Below are 26,870 nucleotides of genomic sequence, written 5' to 3' on the forward strand. Positions count from 1 at the left end.
CATGTTACATACCACAGTTACATACCTTTAAAGTAACACAAGCCTAATTTTAATAGGCTAATACAAGAGGTCATGTGATCAATAAACACACTATAGGAAGGAAAAGTGAGCATGAGTTTAGAAAGCAGTAGAGAGAGAGAGAGAGAGAGAGAGAGAGAGAGAGAGAGAGAGAAACCACTCAGCTCCCTACCATTGAATCAATGACCATTTCACAATAAGTGTCTCTATATTCTGGGACATTTCTCTTCCCAGCACAGACATCACTCTCAAAGGTCATAGGTCAGCAATGCATTTGGGTTTCATTGTGAATACCTTAATCGCTTAATTCCTTTGCAAAGGTTTTCTTCAGCCTGTTAGCTCCACTGCTAACCATGCAGAAATGTTACCTTACTATGGGTCCCTGGAGTGGCCAATTCCTTTACAGATGTATGCTAAAAAGAATTGGACCAATTTAAAAGTCACCATTTAAAGTTAACGATTTCTATAAAAATTATATCACACACATAAGGACACACACACACACACACACACACACACACACACACACACACACACACACACACACACACACACACACACACACACAGGCTTATTTAAATTAAATTAAACCTTTATTATAGGTTTATTGTAGCTGCAGAGGGGTGTTCTGGGGTCTTGAGTCATGGCAGGTTGGTGATGATGCCCAGGCAACCCAGAAAAAGCTCACATCCTCACAACCACATGTCATCACCATTACACGTCATTGCATCTACACGCTCTCACAAACACATCACAACAACACATCCTCACAACTGCAGGTCATCACAAAAACACATCCTCACAAACACACATCCTCACAACAACACGTCCTCATATGTCATCACAACTAAACACTCTCACAACAACACATCCTCACAAACACACGTCCTCACAACAACTCATCCTCAAAACTAAAGATCTTCACAACCACACGTCCTCATATCTACACGTCATCACAACTAAACACCCTCACAACAACACGTCCTCACAAACACACGCCCTCACAAACACGTCGTCATCACAACAAAACACCCTCACAACACATCCTCACAAACACACCTCCTCACAAACACGTCATCACAACACGTCCTCACAAACACACATCCTCACAAACACATCGTCATCATAACACGTCCTCACAAACACAGCGTCATCACAAACACGGCGTCATCACAACACATCCTCGCAAACACACGTCCTCACAAACACATCGTCATCATAACACGTCCTCACAAACACAGCGTCATCACAAACACGGCGTCATCACAACACGTCCTCGCAAACACACGTCCTCACAAACACACGTCCTCACAAACACGTCATCATCACAACACGTCCTCACAAACACATTGTCATCACTATAACTAAACACCCTCACAACAACAGGTCCTCACAAACATACGTCCTTACAAACACACATCCTCACAACTAGAAGTCCTCACAAACACGCCTCACAACCACACATCCTCACAAGTAAAGATCTCCACAACCACACGCCCTCACAAACACAGGACCTCACAACCATCAGTCCTCATAATCACACGTCCTCACATCTACACATCCTCACAAAAGCACGTCCTCATATCTACACATCCTCACAACTAATGAGGACACATCCGGCAATGGTATCTGGCTGTTGTTCACCCTGCTCACACACATGCACTTGCATGGATTTGGAGATATGAACACATACCGGTGTAGACATAAGAGACGTATGTGAGAGAGATGTAGTGTCTGTGCACACACACAAACACACATACACACACACACACACACACACATACACAGAAGGTACGTATACGTGGAAATGGACACACAAATGCCACCCTTTAACATAGATAAAAACAAGATACATATATAAATTATATATATATATATATATATATATATAAACTGTTGATACACTAAAAGTCAGTTCTAGTTTAGTCTAAGTTCAAACTCATTTCATTCAAACTGAGAACGTCATCTAAAATGCATTCTTTGAAAGTCATAAATCCCTCCCTACAATCTTTTTGGGTAAGAAAGAATAAATGAATTCAATAAAAATTAAATACATTACGCACATTTATGTACGCAATTCATGCAGGCATACATCCTGTTGAGCAAACCCATAGAATCCAAGACCAAAACAAGAATGCATACTTGAAGCTGAGCTAAATAATTAAAAAATCAACAAGTCCGACGCGAGTTCTCTGTGCACATACAAACACGCAGAACACATGAGCGGAACACATGATGAGCGCAACAACGCACACACACACACACACACACACACACACACACACACACACACACACGTCCCACATGTGCCCGGCCCCCCCCCCCACCCCCCTCCACACCTCCAAATGAATAACCATGAACATACAACCCACACGCAAACAGCCACATCTCCATCTCAGACACCGTGTTCCCAACATGCATACACACACACAGACACGCACACAGAAATATGGAACAACCGCGTTTGTTTCATACACACTCGGACAGACAGTCAGACAGACAGACAGACAGACAGACAGACAGACAGACAGACAGACAGACAGACAGACACCGACACACGCACACACGGTACATACACACACACACACAGACATCCCCACCACCACCCAGAGCCTCCCGAGCAGACTCACTCATCATGTCAACACAGCACGCGGCGGACAGCAGCAGACAGCAGAGCACATACAGGTAAAGCCACCTACCACACACGGACAGAGGGAAGGGATGCTACTGCGGCCCTTCATTAGCCAAGAGACGGAGGACAAAAACCCCGGCTCCCAGACACCCGCAGTACAGGAGGAGAGAGAGAGCGAGAGGAGAGAGAGAAGAGAGAGAGAGAGAGAGAGAGAGAGAGAGAGAGAGAGAGAGAGAGAGAGAGAGATGTGGGAGGCAGGGGAGGGAGGGGGAGGTAGAGGGGGGTGGGGGAGGAGAGGGAGAGAGAGAGAGAGAGAGAGCGGTCCAAGAGAGCGGGAGGGGATGTCGTAGCAGATATTGAGAGAATTGGACGAGTTTTCTCGTCGCCAGAGTAGGTTTTGTATATTATCTTTGTGTCAAAGGGAATGGTTTTTCAGAGCAGAGAGAGAGAGTGGACAAGAGAGAGAGAGAGAGAGAGAGAGAGAGAGAGGGTGGGAGAGAGAGAGGGAGGCTTCCGTGACTCATAGAGAAGGTTTGTCACGGCGGGTGAGGGAGGGAGGGCAAAAGAGGGAGAGAGAGGGAGAACAAGAGAGAGAAAGAGAAAACAGAAAGAGAACCAGAGAGAGAGAGACCTGTATGTTTTAAATCTACAGGCGTGTTGATGACTGCCTCTGCTATGCTCACTTTTCAATACACCCACAGGATACCGAGCGAATATGCCCCAGCACACGTACAACATGCACCTCCCTCCTAAACAACTGCTCTTACACCTGCTCTACACTAGCCATGGAAACGATGGCCATACAAGGCAAATTCTGAATACATGCATTTGGATGCGATGATGTCACACCGGTACGATGAGCAGAACAGCATAGAGATAGAGATGTAAAAATAGAACTACAATTCCCAGAACACAAGTGGAAGTTTATCTACGAGGATGTTTCCAAAGAGGGGGGGAGATAGGCTACAGATTAATGGATTCTAGTAGACAGTGAATCCCAAAGCGTAACTGTCACTCCCAAAACACAGATTGAGTGTTTCAGTCTCTAGCTGTTAAAACAACAAATAACAACAATATGTGCAACTACACAACTTATCTTATTTACAGGAAGTCACTAGAGAATAACTTTGCAATGTAATCTGAGATGTGTTGTTTGTTTCAAGAAACCATTTCAACCAGTTTGTTTAAGATTTTCCTTTTTTTCGCCTGGACCTAATGAAGCAGTGAATGGAGCTACTGAATAATATATCATCTATATGAATGCATGTTGAGTGATGGTTTGTGTTGGTGCCTTGTCACGTGGCTCTCCTAACTAATAACAGAGCAGGAGATTCGCTGAATCACTCCACTGCATATTTTGGCAGGGAAACAGAACGGTCCCACATTCTTGCGTGCCTGGAATGTAAAAAAAACAATGATATTTGGTTCTGGGATGCTGTAGATGGATCCAAGTCTCTGCAGTTTCGGTAAAGTAAAAAAAGTCAAATGTTGTAAATAATGTTTATCTAATGTAAAGGAAACACAATATGGGTTCCTTATTGAAATATTCATTGTTATATTTCAATCAAATATAAAGCAAGATTAATAAATAAATACGTTTCAAACCAGCTTGAATCAGCTTGAACCAGCTTGGACCCGTTTTTACCTGCATGAACCAACTTGAACCAGTTTAAACCAGCTTGGACTCATATGGACCTACTTGACCTAGGATGACCAACTTAAACGTCCTTGCACCCGTGTGAACCTGCTACAACCAACTTGAACCAGCCTAAACCAGCTTGAACCAGTTTGGAGCCATGTTGACTTGTTTGAATCAACTTGAACAAGCTTTAACCAGCTTGGACCAACTGTTTGAACCCCCTTAGGGCTCATTCCCCTGGATCAAACTGCTATGTAACGTGGGAGTGACACTCCATGGCCCGTTTGTGTGACATCATGTTGTGACCTTAAACCACTCCTTCATGGCAGGGAGGTACATCTCTGGAGAGGACAACACGGCGGCCATCAGTCTCTCTACAATGCTAACGCTGCATGGTGAACAACATTATTCTTCCTGTGGCCTTCTTCCGGTCTGATGGGAGCTCATGTGATTGGCCGCTGCAGCGGGACGACGTGGGGTTGCGTTTCTCAGAATGTTGATTCTGTTTCAACGTCTCAGAATGTTGATTCTGTTTCAACGGAAACAGCCTCCGCCGCCGCCGTCACCACCGCTGCCACAACTTAAACGCACTACCCCCATTCAGATGAAGGGTTGAACTGGCGTTTTCGCCGCAACGCCTGCTCCAGTGTGAATGAGCCGTTAAACTAGCTTGAACCCTGCTGTGAAATGGGTCGCTGGAACGCATGATGTATGGGACTCCGGACACCTGTGGACCATCAGAAACCAGAAGTTACACACACACACACACACACACACACACACACACACACACACACACACACACACACACACACACACACACACACACACACACACACACACACACACGCGCGCGCGCGCACACTGAAGCTTGTCTCTGGTACTGCATAGATCTCCGTGAGATCCCCCACACGTCGTCGTCGTGACAACTCCATCTACAGAACCGTCTGTGTTTCTCTGTCATAATGTGATGTAACGGTGGATCCAGCGACGTAAGGAGGAACGACTGTTTCAGCCTCTCTCTCTCTCTCTCTGTCTCTCTCTGTCTGTCTCACTCTGTCTCTCTCTGCATTCATGAGGAATCTCACTGTCACCGCCCACACAGAGGTCACCCTCCCACCTACACAGTGTGGGCTTCGCTTCACATGCACCCTTCAATGGCCTCGCTCTCTCTCTCTCTCTCTGTCTATTACTTCCTCTCTCTCCCCCTCGTTCTCTCGCTCTCTCTCTCTCTCTCTCTCTAATGTATCTTTTTACTCTCTCCCCCTCGTGCTCTCTCTCTCCTTTTTCCCCCTCACTCTCTCTCTCTATTACTGTGCCTCCTCGTACTCACTCTCTCCCCCTCACTCTGTCTCTCCCTCTCATTCTCTGTCCATCTCTCTCTCTCTGTCTCTCTCTTACTCTATACATGGCCCTATCTTTCTCTCTATCCCTCTCTACTTCCACTCTCTCTCTCTCTCTCTCTCTCTCTCTCTCTCTCTCTCTCTCTCTCTCTCTCTCTCTCTCTCTCTCTCTCTCTCTCTCTCTCTCTCTCTCTCTCCTTTCATCTCTATTCTCTCCGTGATGACACCCCTTGCCATGTTGCCATGGCAACAATCGGAGCCCCGATTGCCGGGTTGCTAGGCAACTGACATCACCTCTGAAGAAGAACATGGAGATACAAAAGGCAAGAGACACAGGCAACAATACCGGACAAAATAAGTATGCGTATGTGTGTTCTTGGTAAGCAGTCTGTCACGCAGTTACACCTGTTAAGTTTGTGTGGTTTTAACAACACTACTTCTATCATTCTCAGGGTTTTGTGAAGCAGTCATTAAGCCTCATGGGAACTGATTTTGCGTTTGAGGATGAGGTGATTAGCATATGGAGAATGATCGTCCCTTTCTTGGGCCACAAAGAAGGTTTTAAACACAGACCAGAATCTGACTACGCCACTAATGCCCCAATATCAGAGTAGGGACAACTGTATACACACACACACATACACAAACACACACACACACACTGTACTGTATGCAGTATAAATAGGTTATTACATATTCGTATTGACTGTCCATCAGTGATTAGTAAGTGATTTCTTATTATCTGATGAATGTGCACAGGCTGACTTTGACAGCAGTCAGTGCTGTGATGGCGCCACTAGATGTCGCTGCGCTACATGGACTGTACTGTTCACAGGGGTGATCCACTGTCACGGTGTAATATCTGATCTCATTCCAAGGGCAATGCCAATACTATTAATAATGGTCTCATATCTACTCCATGCTCCCAGTTGTATCCACTCGGTTTTTATTGCTTTTCCTGTTTTCTCCTTCCCTTCATCTGCACGCACACACGCACATACACACGCACGTACACACACACTCACACAAACACACACTTATTTAATTGAGCAAACTGCTTTATGTGTTCAGAAAGTTGTGTGTAGAAATGGTGTTAGTCAAGTGAAGCCAGTGTTTCCACCTCCTGTACCTCTAGTGGGATGAATCAATTCCATTTGATTTCAACTTTATTGTGTGCTAAGCCCAAAAGTTATCTACCAGTCGGCACATTCATAATGCCTCTAAAATAGACTGTCGCTCAAAGTCCTGCATGTCACCAAGCCAGTAGGAGGTAGAAGGCTCGGTATGTGTTCCGGCCCACACAGCCTACCTGTATCTGTCTAACCCCTACCTGCTCCTTAATGACCTGTCTCTGGATTCACTGTCTAACCCCTACCTTGTCCTTAATGAACTGTCTCTGTATTCACTGTCCAACCCCTACCTGCTCCTTTACGAGAACGTCTGTGTATTCACTACGCTGTGAGTCAGTTTGAATAAAAGCGTCTGCTGGATGACTGACTGGAGGTGACAAACTCCCCAGCCGTGGCGTCCGTGGATGGATCCAAACTGTCATCCGTCATGCGGACAGTTTAAGGCCATCACGTCAGTGGAGCTGACCGTCGGGGTTAGTGATGCTCCGAACACCAGCTGACACGGCCATTTACTGTGGTGACGCACAAGGCCGCTCGGTAATATCATTCATTATGAATCATAATTAACTCGGGAGATTCTCTAGGATTGACCAGAAGGGCCTTTGTTTTGTAAAAAAATGGGGTTAATAAACCAAAAAGTACACTCGTTATTTGCCCTCTTTGTTTTGTTGGCTGAAGATTGTCCAATGTCCTGTGAGTCTGATCATAAGAGCAATAAAGAGTTCTGTGTTCAGCCAACAGATTGTGCTTTGAGTGTTAACACATTCCCACATATGAATGCATCAAGACGCAGGCCTGTAGGCTATTGGTTTACATCAAGGCAGCAGTAAGCAGCAGTAAAACTATGCTACTATTCTTAATGAATGCAGGAGAGTGAAATGGTTGAGAGAGAAACTGAGTTATACAGATGGACACACGGTTACAGATGCTTTACACAAGCACATTGCACAGTGGTGCACACTGTGAGAGAGTTGTATCTGTTAACTTGAATGTTGTTTTTTGAATGGGCGCTTTGAAATGCCACAAAATATACACCCTCTACACTAACAGTTTTTAGACAATTAAATGATTTAACACCAGAGATAGAAAGCAAGAGAGATAGAGAGAGAGGAGGGGGTGATGCATTATCTCTAGAAAGAGCAGGGTCAGCATCATGGTGACCCTGTTGAAGCAATCTATACAGTTGAAGCTAGATAAAAGCTAATTCACAAAGTCCAAGTTCAATGTCACTACCAATGTCCACAGTCTTCCTGTATGCATTCTCACAAATCAGATTTAAAGTTCATATGTTAACCTCATAATAGTTTTGACCCATCATGTTGCTGTGGACGGCAATCTGCAAACGTATAATTGGCAAACACAAACTTGGCCCGCAACGGCATTGCCAGATGTATAAAATGATCATATTTGTATGATCATTTTGTCCTCTGTTAGATCAATAATGCCAAAACTCCCATAAAGTACAATTATTTTATCCTTTTGTGACACTGATACATATAAATATTTTATTTATTGAGAAGCTATGCTATGCTTCCACATATAACTATAGAATATATATATAACTATAACTATAGAAACTATTGCTATCAGCAACTGTTGAATATATTCAAATAATAATATTTATATAAAAGTAGTTTGTCTTAATAAAAAACGTTTTCGTAAAAACACATTGGTGCCTTTTGTTCTCTTGGTTATGACTTCATCATTTCAGACTCTTTCTGGCCATCTGGCTAGCAGTGGTCAATTGCGAAAAAAAAAAAAAAAAAAAGTGTAAGTAAAGGTTTCAAATCAACACTGTGTAGACTGGCCACTGGATAAATACACTTCTGAGAAGCTTCATCCACTTGCGGGCATTACGTTTACTTCTGTAGAACATCTCTGTAACCAAACAGGAAACAAGGCGTAACTCCGCCAATTGCAGCCCCCCACTTCCCCCCACTATGACATAAAAATACATAATAACTCACTGCAAATAAACCTAAAAAGAATTCACTGAAAGTCACAACAGATAGACTTATAGTAGTGCAACAGTTCTATTTATAGCACTAATTCCATCTTCAGATTGACAAGATGGGAAGTTGTTACTGCCTTAGAAATGTAACACCTCCATGCCATAATAAATCGTTTTTTAGCTTACTACTGCAGTTTTTAAACATAAGAACATTTATAAAACTGAAAATGTACAATGCTGTTAGCGGTCACACTGTGGTGGCAATCTCAAACATGGTCAGGCTTTACAAGCCAGTGTGTGTGTGTGTGTGTGTGTTAGTGTGTCGGTGCGTGTGTTGCATCAGAGTTGTGGTTGAACGTGTGGGTGCGTGGCAGAGGTTGTGCATGAAGCCTAAGACGATCGATAGATGGCAACGTGCACTCACACATAGTTGGAGCATGTGCTGTGCAGAAGGGAGGGCGGTGGGTGAGGCCTGTACAATATAGAAAGGACGTATGACGCATAAAGCCAAAGACAACGTGAAACAAATAGTCTCCTTGTACCATGGGAGAACTTTACCGTACGTTTAAAGGAAGTATAATCACTATCTCGCCTACACAAACCAAATAAGGGTGGAAAAAGCCCAGAGTGGACGAAGGACTACATTCTCAGGGACATCCACATGTGGGACTTATTCACACCTTCTGCTGCAACTGAGATGAAACTTTATCTCAGTTTATTTAGCCGGCTTCAAGGGGATCCCTAAAACTGCAAATCTCTGGTTCACCAACATCCTGACATGAAAAGAGGAGGAGGGCTTTATGACATCTACATGTATGTAGATGACACCTTCTGCCACCCCTGAGAAGAGCCTTGTTTGCTTGGCTCCCTCCAAGTTGTCCCCTGAAGTTGTGAACCTCTCTGTATTTGGCTCACCCCATCCTGACCAGGATAAATGGGGAGGGTTTTATGACAGCCACAAAGACGAGAGGAGCCCCCTGCATTCTTTCTCTCACTGTACTTACACTGACTTATTTGTTAAAGTGAACTAGTTAATGTTACAGTCAAAGTTAAACATGATCTGCTTCATGAATCTATTCCACAATCACATGCGGTGGTATTGCTATCAGTGAGTTGAAGGTATGCTTTTTATTTTTATTTAATTTTTTATTTACTGTCGAAGTGTTTTACATTGTGCTTATCCATGTTACATCTTGATTTTAACTTATATATGTAGTATAGGCATTTGTATTCTTTGACTGGACTTTGTTACTTTACTCAAGATTGTTTTTGTCACACATGTCAACTACCTCAAGCCAGTGATCATTGGCATTATAGTCTACCAGGAAGTGCATGTTCAGTTAAATGGGAACTGGGGTCAGAGACACAGGGGAGGGGCCTAATTTCTAGTCCCGTTGCATAGGGTGTTGTGATTGATCAGTGCATGTGAGAGAAATCCACACAATTGGGAATATAACATGAAGCCTTATTACAGAACAGGAGTTATTTGCGAAGCAACTCAGTTTTTGTTGTTATGTGTAACAAGTGATAATAAAGTATTTTTCTTTCAAACTTTGGCTTTCTCAACCCCTTAGTTTTTTGAAGCGTTGTGTTTTATCCACGACAGCACCGTGTAAAATTGGGCTTAGGTCATTACAATTTTTTTTGTGACTTTTTTTTTGTGACTTTTTTTGTACAACATTTTGTGACTTTATCGTCAAGAGGGTGGCAGGCACCGCATTCTGACCAACCAGAACCCCAAACAAATCCAGGCGTCTTTGAAAGACAGCGTCATGAACATACTGTCCCTAATAAACAATCATATACCTTCAAAAACCCTTCCCATAACTTTTACAAAGAATACATCACATTATCACACAAATCACATTATGAAAGTTATATTATCTTCAGCAAACAAACAAAGGCTCTTGAAACACTGACCTCACACCGTTATATAGGACGAGATACAGGGACCTGATACATGTATAGCCTTGATACATTTATCAGACTATATACAGGGAATTTGATACATGCATAGACTTGATAAATGTAAAAGTTATTTATAAAACAATCCAGTAAGCTTTGAAGAAATTATTAAAAACAAATCCATATTTAAACATATTCCAACTAAATCTGTTTATGAGATGACACCAGATTCAGACAAAGATAGGATTCTATTATGTAGAACCCTATCTCAATGATTTGGCAAAATTGATCTGACCGATTTTTCCATGCAGAGGACGCTTGGAAAAAGTTTAAATAACTTAGTCTGTGAATATATTGTCAATCAAGCAGTGTCCAACCCAAGTTGAGATTTTCAATGCAAGTATTAAATACATCCTCTGAATTAACAGTGGCCAGAAAATGTTCGAAAAGCACAAATTAAAAAGTCTAGGAATAAATGTAAAACATTCACTATGTTGCAGGACAGTGCAGAACACAATGAGAAGCAGAGAACTCCTCAGCGAGCCCTTGCAGTCCCCTCCTCTGTCACTGACGCGCTGTATAGCTCTGTGAAGTGGGCAGCTACTAATTCAATTGAAACTCTCACTACTGATGTGGCAGGCTATCCTTCTTCAGCTTCTCTCAAATCTCCTCCTGCTTATTCTGAACTTGTAGGAGATGAGGATGATGTTTTGGATTGGAGTTTTGCAGTCAGAAGGAAGAAGTGATAAAGTATTATTAGTATGATTAAGAATTTTCCATGGAAAATACATAACTTTCTGAGGGAAATAAAAAGTAGCAAGTGTATGGCTGTATTTTTGCAGGACTGCTGCAACACTACTAATACTATGCAACAATATCACGTGGGTGTGTGATGGCTGAGTTGAAGAGGATTTTAAACATAAAAAGGAGTAGTCAACGATTGATACAGGAGAGTTTGAGCCTTCTAGAAGATTTAGTGAAATTGTTGTACTTCAAGAAACCAAAAGGTTAGACTACAACCTAATTTACTGTGTGTAGTAATTTATGATAAAGTAATGGGTAAGTCATTAACATGGCTGGTATTGAATGCATTACGAAGGACACACAACAACCTTTGGTAAACCCTCAGGGAACTACAAATGAGTGGACTTCCACTTGGATGAATGGATCAATGTCTTTAATGTATGGTTAAGTGTCAGGAAAAGATGTGCATTACATTTCCACAACAGTTATGTCAATGAGCTCTTATGTAGAGCTTGACCATTTGATTGAGAAATGGGAAATGCTTGATTATGAACATGATGGTCCCATTGCAGGTGAGACAGATCCGGAGAAGGAATTATCATGGAAAAGTTATCCTTTTAAGTTGATTTGATCTTGGATAAATGGAGAATTGTCACACTTGCATTGCAACACATTGTGTAATGATTGTTTGGTTTATCTTATTTGTTAATGTGAATGTGTGGTTCAAGGCAAGCAATGAAATTGACAATATTCTGGTACTTTTATTAAAAATGTCTGAATTTTCTAATTTGAGTTACATAATGAGAAGGACTCGCATAAATCATGTATTATGTTTCAGTATATTTACATTATAATGATATATAATAACATAAATAGAATAACAATTAGTACCTATGATACTCATTAGACATGGCAGTAAGGTAGATAGCCATTGTATAACGTTCATATGTTCTCAAGTATAAATAACCCTTGTGTAGGAGAGTTCAGGGTTCAGTCTTACTCTGACGCTCTGGGAGTCTGCCTATATCAAATTTCGTATTCAACCACTTGCACTGCAAATATGCTTGTTGCAGCAGAAAACAACCCTTTTAGACATGATACATGTATCAGACTAGATATAGGGACTTTACACATGTATATACTTGATAATAGTGTAGACTTGATACATGTTTCAGACTAGATATAGGGACTTTACACATGTATATACTTGATAATAGTGTAGACTTGATACATGTTTCAGACTAGATATAGGGACTTTACACATATACTTGATAATAGTGTAGACTTGATACATGTTTCAGACTAGATATAGGGACTTTACACATGTATATACTTGATAATAGTGTAGACTTGATACATGTTTCAGACCAGATATAGGGACTTTATACTTGTATATACTTGATAAATGTATAGACTTGATACATGTATCAGACTTAATACATGCACAGACTTGATACATGTGACAGGCTAGACATATATAAATGTATCATAGTTGATATGTATCAGATTATACATGTATCAGGCTAGATATGGGGACTTACATGTTTCATGTCAGTTTATACATGTAACAGACTAGAAACAGGGACTGCATCAGACTACATTCCACACACACACACACACACACACACACACACACACACACACACACACACACACACACACACACACACACACACACACACACTTAGGGTTAGGCTGGGCAGTTGAATAAGGAATAATGAGTTGGGTCTGTTTTATTCCAAATGAGAGGAAGGTTGACAGCTTAACTGTCTTACAAACTCTCAGCAATATTTTGTGTTTACATATACGAGGCACAGCCTACCCATCCCTGTCCTCCCATCCCATGCTCTCTCTATCATACACACACACACACACTCAGAACCACCCGTCACCCACACAAATAAATATAAACTAAGCATAGTAATTAGAGACGCTGACAATGTGCTCATCATGGAGGCAGCACAGATACAGAGACAATAGAAACAGGCTAGGCTATAGAGACCAGTTGGCTAAAGACTAGCTAAGCTATAGAGACAAGCTAGGTTATAGTGACCGGCTAGGATATAGAGACTAACTAGGCTACAGAGACTGGCTGAGACCGGCTAGGCTATAGAGACCAGCTTGATTATAGAGACCAGCTAGATTATAGAGACCAGCTAGGCTATTGAGACCAGCTAGGCTGTAGATACTAGCTAGGCTAATAGAGACTAGCTGGCTATAGAGACCAGCTAGGCTATAGAGACCAGCTAGATAATAGAGAACAGCTAGATAATAGAGAACAGCTAGGCTATAGAGAGCAGCTAGGCTGCAGAGAATAGCTTTGCAATAGCGACTAGCTTTGATCCAGCACTGCACATTCAAAACGCAGCAGCTGACCTTATGTACATCTCCTTAAATATATTATTAATCTGCAAGTGCTCTAACGAGGGAAGCCTAGAAAGAGAGAAGAGAAAAGACAGGATGGAGAGGGTGAGGGAGGAGGAGGAGGAGAGAGAAAGGTAGAGAGAGAGAGAGAGAGAGAGAGAGAGAGAGAGAGAGAGAGAGAGAAAAGAGGTTTAAGCGTAAGAGGAAAGGGAGGTTAAATGGGAGAAGGAAAAAGATGAGGGTCAGCTAAACTGAGGAATTCAGAGGTGATGGAGAGAGAGAGAGAGAGAGAGAGAGAGAGAGAGAGAGAGAGAGAGAGAGAGAGAGCGAGTGAGAGAGAGGGGGGGGGGGGGGGGCAGCAATGGATGAGAGCTTAAGGAGGCCATGATGGGAGCATGGCAGTAGAGTGGGAAACCAGGGGTAGACCAGAGCATGAAGATAAGAGAATCATCCATAGAACTGGGTTTGGGTTAGACCAAAGCAATAGAGAGAATAATCCACAGAACTAGGGTTGGGGCAGACTAAAACGAGAGAAAGAGAGGGACAGAGAGAGAGACATGGAGAGAGGGAGAGAGGGAGAGGGAGAGAGAGAAAGAGAGAGAGAATAGTCCCTAGAGCTGGGACCTGGGGAAGGAGGGTGTTAGTGATAGGGTGTTCAACTCGCAATCGAAAGCTACTTTATTCGATCCCCAATGTCCCCTGCAAGATCCCCTACCTGCTCATTGATGAAATTATCTGAATTCAGGTCATTTTGGATTAAAACGTGTGCTAAATGAATAAATAATAACTTGTAACTGGGGTAAGGGCAAAGTAATAGAGAGAGGAGGGCATCAAGCAAGGAACTCACACAAGTAAAAGTTTATGTGATAAACCATATGCGCCTAAACTGAAATACAAATTAAACTAAAGTAATGATCACTGCAGCATCACATTCAATGATGTAAGACACCCTGGACTTCCTGAATACCTTCCTCCCAGCTAAACCTGATCTCTCTGTCTATTTCTGTCATCTTACTTTTCCACAGGACCAGGGTGCAGAATCATCTCTACCAGAACAGCCAAACGTGTATTTTATGCCACCTAACCGAAAGTATTCTCTAGGACATTCATGTGAGCCATGTTTATTTCTCTGTACAATGATCCTATGTTTCAAGGATCACCCCAATGTGACTCAGTACTTTATAGCCTTCATATCATAACTATTCCAGTATTATATGAATAGGCTAGAGGGTCAGTGCAGCTGTAAGAAGACATTAAGAACATCATGATTTAAATTGAAAAAAATACTCACTGCTAGTCTCTACAAAATATGGTATGGTATATATATCATTTCACAAAACACAACAACGCATTTTAATATTTGGACCATCCAATGAGCTTTTATTTTTTTCCCAAGCTGTGCTGCCTCTATGACGTGTGGACCAACACCTCAACCCTCCACACTCCTCGACGTGTATCTGTCACCGTAATGCGAGAAACACCTCCACCCTCCCCAGCCCCGGTATTATCTCAGCGAGGCAGCCCGCCGCTATGCTAAGCGGTGCGTCTGCCGGAGCATTCCCACTGAGAGAGGTTCTTTGCGCATAGAGCCCCGGTGAGGGGAAGAGTAGCGAAACACAGGCAGACTGTCATTCACATCGCCAGGAGTGTGTGGGTGTGTTGGGCCAGTTCACTGCTCAATGCTCACCTGCTGCAGGAAGCCCGAGCAGGAATTTGCATTCTTTACCTGCTGCAGTACGGCCCCGGTTACCACCTGATGGTCGCTCCGTAGTTAGCGGCGCAAGACGCGGTGTTAACGCACCACAACTCCTGCCTTTCACACAACATGGAAATCACAACACTTTGATGTTGTGTAAAAAGGCTGGCGCTTCGTTTGAATTCACATTGTGATATTTTTAGATAGTGTTACAGTGTTAAAACAGATGTGTTGGCCATTGGACTGACCTGTGTTTGTTTGATTTATCTGTGGCAATTATTACATGACAACAACAAGCTTCGGGATTACATTGGAGCTTGCTAAAAGCTAAACACCTTAGTTTCTGCAGTTAATAACGTTAAATACCTTTGTGTAAGATCTCAGGTTGACGGTTTTTAAGGGGTGGGAAACTGTGACAGTCAAAACAGTGACAGGCAAAGAAATATTTCAAATAAAAGGAGCTTCATCTTTGTTTAAAAAACTATTTTTAGCCAAAGGTTCTTTTTTGTGTGATTCCTTGGGGCAAGAGTGAAAAATCTTCTTCAAAATAATAAGTGTGCCCAGGAATAACCCTTGTTTAAAATACTTCAATTATTCAATACTTTCTATGTTACAAACTACCTGTCAGGATTGCAGGGATGACATGTAACTCAACTTGTTTACGATGGCAAAGATTGAAAAAGTGAAAGTTAAAAAAGGGATCGTATTAGTGGATTAAGTGTTTAGTGGGCGGCAATTAACCCTTTAGTGGATTAAACAGGCAAACAGAAATAGAGACGTTCTTCCTAAAACAAATGTGATTCTCTTCACTTCCTCCATGAAGCTGTCTCCCTACTCATCTCAAAGTTTAGCTTCATCTGTTAGCCACGAGCACTGTTGCCAGGGAAACTGAGAGATTAAGATAAGAGCGAGTGAATGTATGAATCTGTTCTATAGTTAAGAACTCATTTATGTAATCGACCGCAAGAGCCAAACGACGGCTAATGTGTAGTACTACACACACACACACACACACACATAAAGCACACACACACACACACACATGCAGACACACATGCCAATTCTTCAGGTTATCATAATTGTTTGCCAACTAATGCTTGTGTGTTGGTGCTTTCCTGTATCTGTCTATCTGTATCGCTGTTTTGTGTATTACATTGTGTGTCTGTTATTGTGTGCTTTTATTTTCTGTGTCGTTTCCATGTGACTGCAGACATGAACATAAACGATGCTGAGAGAGCTACTCTAGCAACCAGGCCTCTATCACCAGTACATAGGAACACATATTTGTACTAGTATTAGTCTGTTAGTAGTTGGGTTAATATACTCTCTCTCAGCCGTGTAAGTAGTATTGGTATTAGGGTGGAATTCAGTAAGACTTATTAGTATTCCTACAGTAGTATTAGTACTCTGTTATAATCATTAGTATTCTGTTAGTAGACTAACATTAGCATTAATTTAGTAGTACTAGTAAGTATTCTGTTAGTAGTTTTAGTATTGAGTTAGTATTAGTAGCATTCCATTAGTCGTATTAGTATTCTGTTAGTGGTATTAGTATTATGATACTACTTGTAGTATCAGTAGCATTCTTTAATTAAGATATTATGTTAGTAGCATTAGCATTCAGTTGATAGCTTTCATAGCGTACTATGGCAAACCAAACCACGTCCAACCAACTGAAATCCATCCTATACCTAACCCTTCACAATAAGGGCGTTCTAGGAGCCTCTCGTGAGGCAGGTCGAGGTTTGGTAGCTTAGCATCGCTTGAGACCAGAGATTAGCATGCACGGCAAACCCCACTGCTGCTCTCTTCCTCTTCCTCCCTCTCTCTGTCTCCCTGCGCTCTCTCTCTCCCTGACATGACTGCATGTACAGTGTGACAGAGAGCACGCATCCAGCACGCCAGCGACATGCGCGTCCCTCCAGTGGCGACGCCGGGGTCAAGCGGCCGGTAGAGACAGCATGCACGACCATGGAGAGACAGAGAGAGAGAGAGAGAGAGAGAGAGAGAGAGAGAAAGACAGAGAGAGTGGGAGAGAGAGAGTAGGAGAGAGAGAGAGAAAAAGTCTGAGAGTGAGAGAGTGTGTGGGGGAGAGAGCGAGTCAAGTGTGAGGTGTTGAGTATAGCCAGGCCGCAGCTCACGATGGAGAACAGCACCTAGCGTTAGCATGCATGCTCTTTAGCGCTTTAATGTATGCGCCCCCAGCCCCCCGCCCCCCCAACACAACTGGAACCGCATGGATGGGTCATCGTCCGTGCACGTGTGTTTTTCTCCCTGTGTGTTTTAGTGTGTGTGTGTGTGTGTGTGTGTGTGTGTGTCTTTTCCCTAATAAATGTTTAAAATATTCCACAAAAGGTAAATGAAAATGCAGAAAAATGGAAGGTGGCAGAAGAAGAGTCTTTCCTCCCGTGTTCAGGAAACACTTGTTCTACCTGTCTGATTCTTTTCTCTCTCTCTATATGTCTCTCCCTCTCTCTCACACACACACACACACCCACACACACACACACTCTCTCTGTCTCTGTCAAACACACACACACTCTCTCTCTCTCTCTCTCTCTCTCCCCCTCTCTCTCTCCCTCTCTCTCTCTCCCTTTCTCTCTTTCTCACACACACACACACTCATGAGCGACTCGTGGTCGCAGAGTAACGGTCGAGCCGAAGAGCCTTACCTTTGTAGTCACAATGCAGAGGCAGTCCATTGTACTGGGAACAGAATATCAGGGTATTTCTCACCCCCCGACCCCCCCACGATAGAGGGCTGAGACCCCTCTGCCCTCTCCCCCGCCTGCCCCACACCTGCTCTCTCTCTCTCTCTCTCTCTCTCTCTCTCTCTCTCTCTCTCTCTCACACACACACTCTCTCTCTCACGTCCTGCCTCTGTCCCCCCTGTTTCTTTCCCGACCGCGGATCTCTTTTTTGACTAACTGAAGCAGCCAGAGAGAGAGAGAGAGAGGGAGAGGGAGAGAGAGAGAGAGAGAGAGAGCGAGGACCGAGGGAGGGGGAAGGAGGAAGAAAAAGGGAGGGGAGGAGGGGGAGGGCTACAGGGAGAGAGGGAGAGCAAACGAGAGCGCTCGCGCGCGAGAGAGAGAGAGCGAGCAGAGGAGAGAGCGAGAGGGTGGTCTCAGAATTAAGTATGGAGGAGAGAGGCGAGGGGAGGGTGAGGTTATTTCAGCAGACAAGATAGCACAAAAAGGATGGCAAACAGAACGACAGAGAGGGGTAGAAGGCAAAGGGAGAGGAATGAGAGAGTAGGATGGAGGGGTGAACTATGGAGGGATGAACGGTGGGGGGATGCAAACGGAAAGCGTGGGGGGAAGAGGGGGGGAAATTGGCTGGGTTAAATAAACAGGGAAAAAGAAGAGAGAGAGAGAGAGAGAGAGAGAGAGAGTGAAAGAGCAGAGGAAGGAGAAGTGATGAGGGGGGAGAGAAAGGAGAGAGAGAGAGATAGAGAGAGAGAATAAGGCAGAGGGAGAGTGGGTGAGTGTGTGTGTGTGTGTGTGTGTGTGTGTGTGTGTGTGTGTGTGTCGTGCATGTGTGTGTGAGGACAGAAGGAATTAGACCGAAAGGGAAATGTGTTGAGGAGGAGAGTGTGAATTACATATGCACCATGGAACAAAGACAACATATAGCAAACGTACAAACACACACACACACACACACACACACACACACATGCACACATACAAACCGAAGACAACCCAGAAAACCACTCGGATTGCCCGGTCCCAGTGAAACAATGAAAATCAAAAACCATGAAGGGCTTCTTCTTCTCTTTTTTTTCCCGTCTTGCTTGTGCTAACACTCTGCAGCTGTTACCCAAGCAATGGTGCAGTTGTTGCCATGGCAATAGCGAGGCTTGTTGTTATCGTGCGGCTGTTGCCGTAGCGCTGATACGTGGCCACGGGAACTCACTGCATCCGATGCGCACATTTGATGATCGTGTGCTTGCGTGTGCATGTGTGTGCACATACGGCTGCCGTGTTTGCATGTGTATGTGTTTGAGTCTCTGTGTGTGTGTGTGTGTGTGTGTGTGTGTGTGTGTGTGTGTGTGTGCAGCTGTAAGCGTGTGAGCACGAGGAAGATACAGATAAGTGTGTGAGTGTGTTTCTGTGTGTTGTTTGTTTGTGTGTACATGGGTGAGAGTGGGAGTAAGCCTGCGTGCATGTGTGTGGATGTTGGCGCATACATGTGTGTGGATGTTGGCGCATACATGTGTGTGTTTGCATATGTATGAGTACCTGCTTGTGCGTGTGTGTGTGTGTGTATGTGTTTGTGGATGTGTACATGTACATGCGCGTGTCCGTATGTCCATTCATTCATTTTGCATCAAGCAATATGGGGCAAACAGCCAAGCAGCAGTGTGATTTAAATTAGTAATCAAGGGGAATTAAGAAGTGCTATCTATAAATTTAGACTGGGACTACATCACACCTCAGTGTGTGCTCTTGTCTGAAATAACAAGCGAGCGCTCCTATATTCAGCCGACACATGAGGAGGAGGAGGAGACGTGCAACCAGTTTTCTCGCGTTTTAAGCGCACCGCAATGAAAAGATGTAATGTGTGTTCAGCTGCACTGTGTCTTTAAGCTTCCGGACTGTACCACTCGGGAGTCATGCGCGGGGGGGGGGGGGGGGGGGAGGAAGAGGAGGAGGGTCGGAGCGTCTGCTTCAGTGTCTTATGGTGTCTTCTTTGCATCATCGGTTCTAAAATTGGCTGAATACGGCCCATCCCTCTACCCTCCTCTCCCCCCCCCGCCCCCCACCCCCACACACAGGCACATAATACACATGCACACACACACACATCGACCTCACCCTGCGCCCTACAATGCAGGGCCAATGGTGCAGCAGTAAAGCGATTGTGAGTGATGAACACACACTTGTTCCCCGGAGAGACGGGCCAGGAGAGGGCCTATTAGCAGTGAGATTCAACCGCACACCCATCCCTGATCGCCACGGATGTGTAAATACACAGATACTTCGGGTGGAACAGAAAGACGCAGCTCTGCAAAACAAACAAGGGGGGCCGACGTGCTCCACTCTGGAAGAGTTGAAGGGAGTTCGGGGAGAGCGGCGTGAAATAGAAACTATGGCATGTTCTCTAGTCCGTCAATTATTCTCTCTGATGTCTCTGTCAGCGTTGTGCCAGTCATATGAACACGTGACACAAGAGTCATGATGTTTCTGCTCATCCATCCGTCTATCATGCATCTGTTTGTTCATCCATCTATCAGCCATCCCTCTATCATACCCGGACACCCAACTATCAATCTATCATCCATCCATCCATTGGTCCATCTATCATCCAGTCCATTCATTTATCCATCCTTCATCTATTCATCTGTCATCCATTTACCCAACTAGCAATCTATACTCCATCCCTCTACTATCATCAACCCATCCAACCCCCCATCTATCATCCAACCCCCCATCTATCATCCAACACCCCATCTATCATCCAACCCCCCATCTATCATCCAACCCTGCATCTATTATCCAACCCCCATCTATCATCCAACCCCCCATCTATCATCCAACCCTGCATCTATTATCCAACCCCCATCTATCATCCACCCATCTATTATCCAACCACCCATCTATCATCCAACCACCCATCTATCATCCAACCACCCCACTATCATCCACTTATCTATCACACGTCCCTCCGTCCATCTGTCAGTCTGTTAGCCATCCATTATTTTATCCTTAAATCCATCCATCCACCTTTCATCCATCACTCATCCCCCTTTCATCCATCCATTATCCACCTTTCATCCATCACTCATCTCCCTTTCATCCATCCATCATCCACCTTTCATCCATCTCTCATCCATCTCTCATCCACCTAGAAGAGGAAGAATGCAGCATCCCCATTGGCTAGCCCTACCACCCCATGTCCAAATATGAGATTGGGATTATGAATTATGAGCATTCAATAGCTTCAATTGACATATAAAAAATATAGTAAGGAATGGCTTAAGTCTTTAGTTTAGTTTAGTAGATAGAATACAAAAGAGGAGAATAAACACATTTATACTCTTTGTATCTTGTTGACTAAGATGGGATATAAATAGTCTCACAAGGAGGTGTGTGTGTGTGTGAGTCATGGAGACATTTATTTCCATCACTGACACAACTAATTAGTGTCTTGTCGTATGGAAAACTCCATGTTGTAATGGTTTGTTTTAGTGCTATTTCTTATGGAAAAAATGCTCAGATGAATTGCATTATGATGCAGTGATATAACATTTGACTTTGTCAACACAAATTGCGCAAATGTTTTATGAATTCAAAACTCATGTACAGAAATAATGGTAAACACGGTTTGTAGGACATGATGAAACTAGTTTCGAGTTTAAAATAAAGCCTCTGGAGTTCACTTAGAGTGAATGAACTATCAGCAGCAGGTAATGAAAGGAAGAGATCTTAAAGTATACAATGAGGCAGGATGGTCTCGTGGTAAGGCTGACTCTCAGCCAAAAGGTTCTGGGTTCCAACCCCATTTTCTGCAGTCTACCTGTATCCATGAGCAAGATGCCTACCTGCTCATTTACGGTGTGTAACTAAAGATGAAATCACTGTGAGTTGCTTCGGATAAAAGTGCTTAATAAGTATAAATATTCAATAGTATCTATTCTATACAACCCCGCTCAGCATCAGTTCTAACAGAGAATATCTGTAACTAGAATCGTCGTCTCAACAACTGTTCTACATGTGTAACTTGCTAGGGTCCCTCCTCTTTCTCACAAATAAACACACGACACACACACACACACACACACACACACACACACACACACACACACACACACACACACACACACACACACACACACACACACACACACACACACACACACATACAAAGACGCATATAGACCAGCTGCACACGGGGCACCATCATTGGTTAAAAATCCCACAACAGTCATCAATTGAAACAACTATAAATCCACCAAAACTTAGAATCCGGTGCAGCTATTATCAATATGCTATCAAACCCCTCTCGCTCTGCCTCAAAGTTGTACTTAGGAGTGTAAAAGTGTTGATAGAAGGCCACTCACCATGAAGAATGCAGCATCCATACCGTTGCCCTGCTTTACCTTAAGAGGACTCGGCTTCACGCAGTGCTAGCATTGAGCACTGAGCTCAGGAAGTAGGCCAAGGGCACGCGCTGCTTGTGGTCCTTTCCAGCTGCAGGGTGAGAGCCAGCCACACAGCCCCGCTGGCACCCACACTCTACAGAGTGGGCCTATAGTTCAACTGAACACAGGCAAACACGCCCAGGACAGCTCCCTGCCATATTCAATATTTAACACTGGAATAATAATTAATATGATTTTTGTAATTAGGTCAGACACTGCTGGCGTGTGAATAACGATTTGGATATAAATACTGGGGTTTATCAGTGTGTGTGTGTGTGTGTGAGGGAGGAGGGGGGGACTGTGTCATGATGTATTCATTGTAATATACCATTTTGATTCAATATAAAATTAAATGTATTTTATCAGACATAGCACAAAGATTGACGTTTAGATTTGATTTCATGATTTCATGAAAACTTTGGGTTTAAAAGTTTCAATAAGGTTTTGTATGGGAATGTGAGCCAACAGTTTTTTAGTCGACAGACTAAATCTACAATGTTGGTGGAACGCTGTATTGCCTGGAGTCGGGCGCCCTCCTCTGGAAATATAGTGCAATTACAAGAGTACAACAACATTTCGCAATGTAATTAATCATTTATTATCTGTATAACCAGTGTTAGTATTGTTTTGAGAGATTAAAGAATAAGAAAATTATAAAAAACGTAAAGAGTCATAAATCATAAACATGTAGTATATAATATATAACATTTCATATTATCAACATTTAGAAGTTAAATTCTGACCAAGCTGTAGGATATTTCTTAAGATATCGAAAATAAAAAAAAGTTTGTATCACCATGCAATCGCTGAGGCTGAAAATCAGATCTTTCTTGAAAAATTAAAAGTGCATCAACTCGTGAAAATTAAGATTGAAGATGCGGTCATCGTCTTAAAGCTTACCTTTTTTGTTTGGCTTCCTTCTAATCATTTCTTGTTCTTAATTCTCCCCTCAAAAGTGTCTGTGTATCTCATACTGATGACTTGATCTAATTTCTTGTCCCTGTTGTATCACAAACTGTTTATTGTTGTTTTCTCAAACTATTCTGACCCTATGGTGTTTTTATAGAACAAACATCTGTTGCTCTTAATGTGTTGTTTCCTATGTTAAGATCATACTGTATTAATGTTTTGCACCAAAAGCACTCTATCAAAGTTGGAATTTAATTTGATTGGATATCTATCCCAGCATTAAGACCAACTTAGTCAGACATTTCCTTCCCTTCATTACTAACACTAGTTTTGTCACTATTGGTTCTATTAGTTCAATCAGGACAGCCAGTCCAGCTGAAAGGTTGTGGGTACAATCCCCAATGTCTGCAGGCTGTAGGCGTCCTTGAGCAAGAGGCCCTCCCCTCTCCCTGCTCCCTGATGACATGCTTCTGTACTCTAAGGCCAGTATACTATATAGAATGTGGTTACTCTAGTAACCACATACTGTCATTTATATTGCTATTTAGTTCTTCATGCAAGGGGCGAAAGCCTATTGAAGAACAGGGAGGTTTAAAAAAGAAATGGACCTCATCTTCTCCAGGATTACTCGCGTCGACTCGCGCAGAAGAATGTGTTGAATTATGCAGCTAAAGGAGAATCACATCTCAAAGAGTTTATATGTTTCTTCAAAAGTACCATCATCACCCTGGCAAATTAGCTTTAAGATAACCATTTACAACTACTTTAACTCCTCCCATTTTACAGATTATTCAACGACTGCTCTTTAAGGACACCTCATATATATGTAACTCCTCTTTAACTACCTCATTAACGTATACATTTAACTCTGCCGGTATATAAACTCCTCCCCTTATGACTACCCCTAGTTAACATATAATTAAACTCTTTCCTCTTTGACTACTCCTCGTTAACATATAATTAAACTCCTCCTCTTTAACTCCTCCTCCTTAACATATAACTCCCTCTTTTACATATCTCTTGAACACCTTCTCATTCACAATGATTATTTATTTAAATTCAATATGCATTTATTTTAGGTTTGGAATAAGGTGCTGATAAGTGATAAAAGGTAATGATAATTTAAAAATAATACAAATAATAAAGAAATAATAATAATGATAAAACATCTTAATAACAATATTAATAATAATTACATTTATGAAAGAAAGGACTGGACCATTTATTGATCATAAAAGTTTAAATCTTCCGATAATTCAGGGAATTTATGAAGTTACTGTTCAGTCAAAGAAAGGATATATTTTTTTGGCCAGGTACGTTAGGATACACATCCTGGCATTTCAAAAGTGTTTTCTTATGTTCACACACACACACACACACACACACACACACACACACACACACACACACACACACACACACACACACACACACACACACACACACACACACACATCAAATAATAAAGTAATTGCTTCTATCTGCAGTCTAGATAAAACGTTATTTGACATAATAATAGTAATTGTGTCTTAAACAAGTCCATTTCAAGAGCTCAAAAAAAATATATCACTTGCATTTATTTATTTATGCATTTATTGAAAGCAAAGATCAAACAATGAGCTTGAGATCAACATATAACGTTTATTTGGGAAAAGTTTTCATATTTTCAGAAGTAGAATGCTATTTATTCAGAATGAATGTGCATTTACACACACACACATCATGACACAGCATATAAGGCCTACAAGTAATATTGCAAGTATTAATATAACATGACGCAATTAATATTATATTAAATAGTGTACAACATACTATGTATTATGTATTATTATTACTAAATAATAATACTATGGTATTTATATATACAGTACAACAAGCAATAATACAAGATGTATCACTAAACCACAACAATTACAATCGAAAACATTGTCTGATTTCCCCCCTTAACTACAGCAATAACAACAAGAAACACAACCCAACCATATTAATCTTTTATATTTAGAACTTTTTTGTTGTTAGGGTTCTATTAAGGTCAATGTTCATCAACATCCTATGTGATATTATCGCCCTCTTGTGGTGGCATTTAGAGCTCAAGGGAGCAGAGTGTAGGCCTACAACAACATACAATTAGGTATAGAACATTAAATTTCACAATGAGACGCAATGTCTTTATCATAATAATATTATATATTAAAGGTCTCATGGCATGAAATTTTCACTTTATGAGGTTTTCTAACATTAATATAGTTCCCCTAGCCTGCCTATGGTCCCCCAGTAGCTAAAAATTGTGTTAGGTGTAAAACGAGCAGTATCTTGCTCCAACTTTGAAAATATTAACACTCAAACACGCAGATTTGGGATCTGGCCCCATATGTCGTCATATGGGGCCAAGTTACCTCCCTTTTCTCTGCTTGGCCCGCCCAGAGAATTTGGCCCGCCAATGAGACAATGAGCTAGGATACACACACTGTAACGCAAGTGTTCTTTTTATTTACCGTTCTGCTGTTGGTGTTATGGCGCATAACACGCAACACAATAACGCAAGCTTGCATAAAGCTCCCATTTGGTGAAAAGACTAGACTGCGTCGGGTTCTCTGAGGTCTCTGGTATTTCCACAACGAGATTCGTAGTGAGGATTATCTCGGCCATGGTTGAGAAGGAATTGGGAACCGCGACATGGTGGAGAAAAAGATTGTTGCCCAGGATTGTCCACCGGAGCCCCACTGCCCGCTGAACACTGCCCGTTGCCCGGGGTTGTAGCAGCGGGGCTCCGGCGGGCAGCGGGGCTCCGGCGGGCAGCGGGGCTCCGGTGGGCAGCGGGGCTCCGGCGGGCAGGGGGGCTCCGGCGGGCAGCGGGGCTCCGGCGGGAGACAACCCCAGGCAACAATCGCGGGAAATATTGACATGGAAGTGGAAGAACCAGAGGTGTCTGAGAACCCAACGCAGTCGTTTGAGATTCATAATATCATCCAGAGGCGCAGCTTTTGACCATTATAATATATATTATATTATATAGATATCTAAATATAATATGATATTATTTAGATATAGAGCTCCAGGACTCCCACTCCCACTGGAGTGTTCAGTGTTCCACTGTAAACACTAGCGCATGGTACCGCCTGACCCGCCTCTAAAAACGGCACGTTTGTGGAGAGCTCATTGTGGGACTGGCTCTGCAGTCCCACAATGAGCTGCACCAAGGCTGAATTTCTTGAACGTATTCAAGTACTGAATTAGGTGCCCACTATATTAAAGCATCCATAAAATAGCATGCCATGGGAGCTTTAATATATATATTTATATATATATATATATATATATATATATATATACTGTATATATTTAATTTTAACTTTATTTTATTTATAAGCCAATGCTACTTTACAAGAAGACAG

The 26,870-nt window shown here is 42.5% G+C and overlaps 1 protein-coding gene across 1 annotated transcript in view; it reads right to left on the bottom strand.

Annotated features, from left to right (window-relative positions):
• Nucleotides 1-18,124, bottom strand: part of dlg4a (discs, large homolog 4a) — a gene marked incomplete at both ends in the record, with an annotated part of 65,514 nt that extends 47,390 nt beyond the window's left edge. Inside the window, one exon of the mRNA XM_084474079.1 lies at nucleotides 18,095-18,124. Coding sequence (XP_084330205.1) covers nucleotides 18,095-18,124 — 30 coding nt within the window. The remainder of the gene's footprint in view (nucleotides 1-18,094) is intronic.
• Nucleotides 18,125-26,870: the final 8,746 nt, after the last annotated feature.

The sequence above is a fragment of the Micromesistius poutassou genome (assembly GCF_964030765.1).
Source record: "Micromesistius poutassou genome assembly, chromosome: 10".
NCBI lineage: Eukaryota > Metazoa > Chordata > Actinopteri > Gadiformes > Gadidae > Micromesistius > Micromesistius poutassou.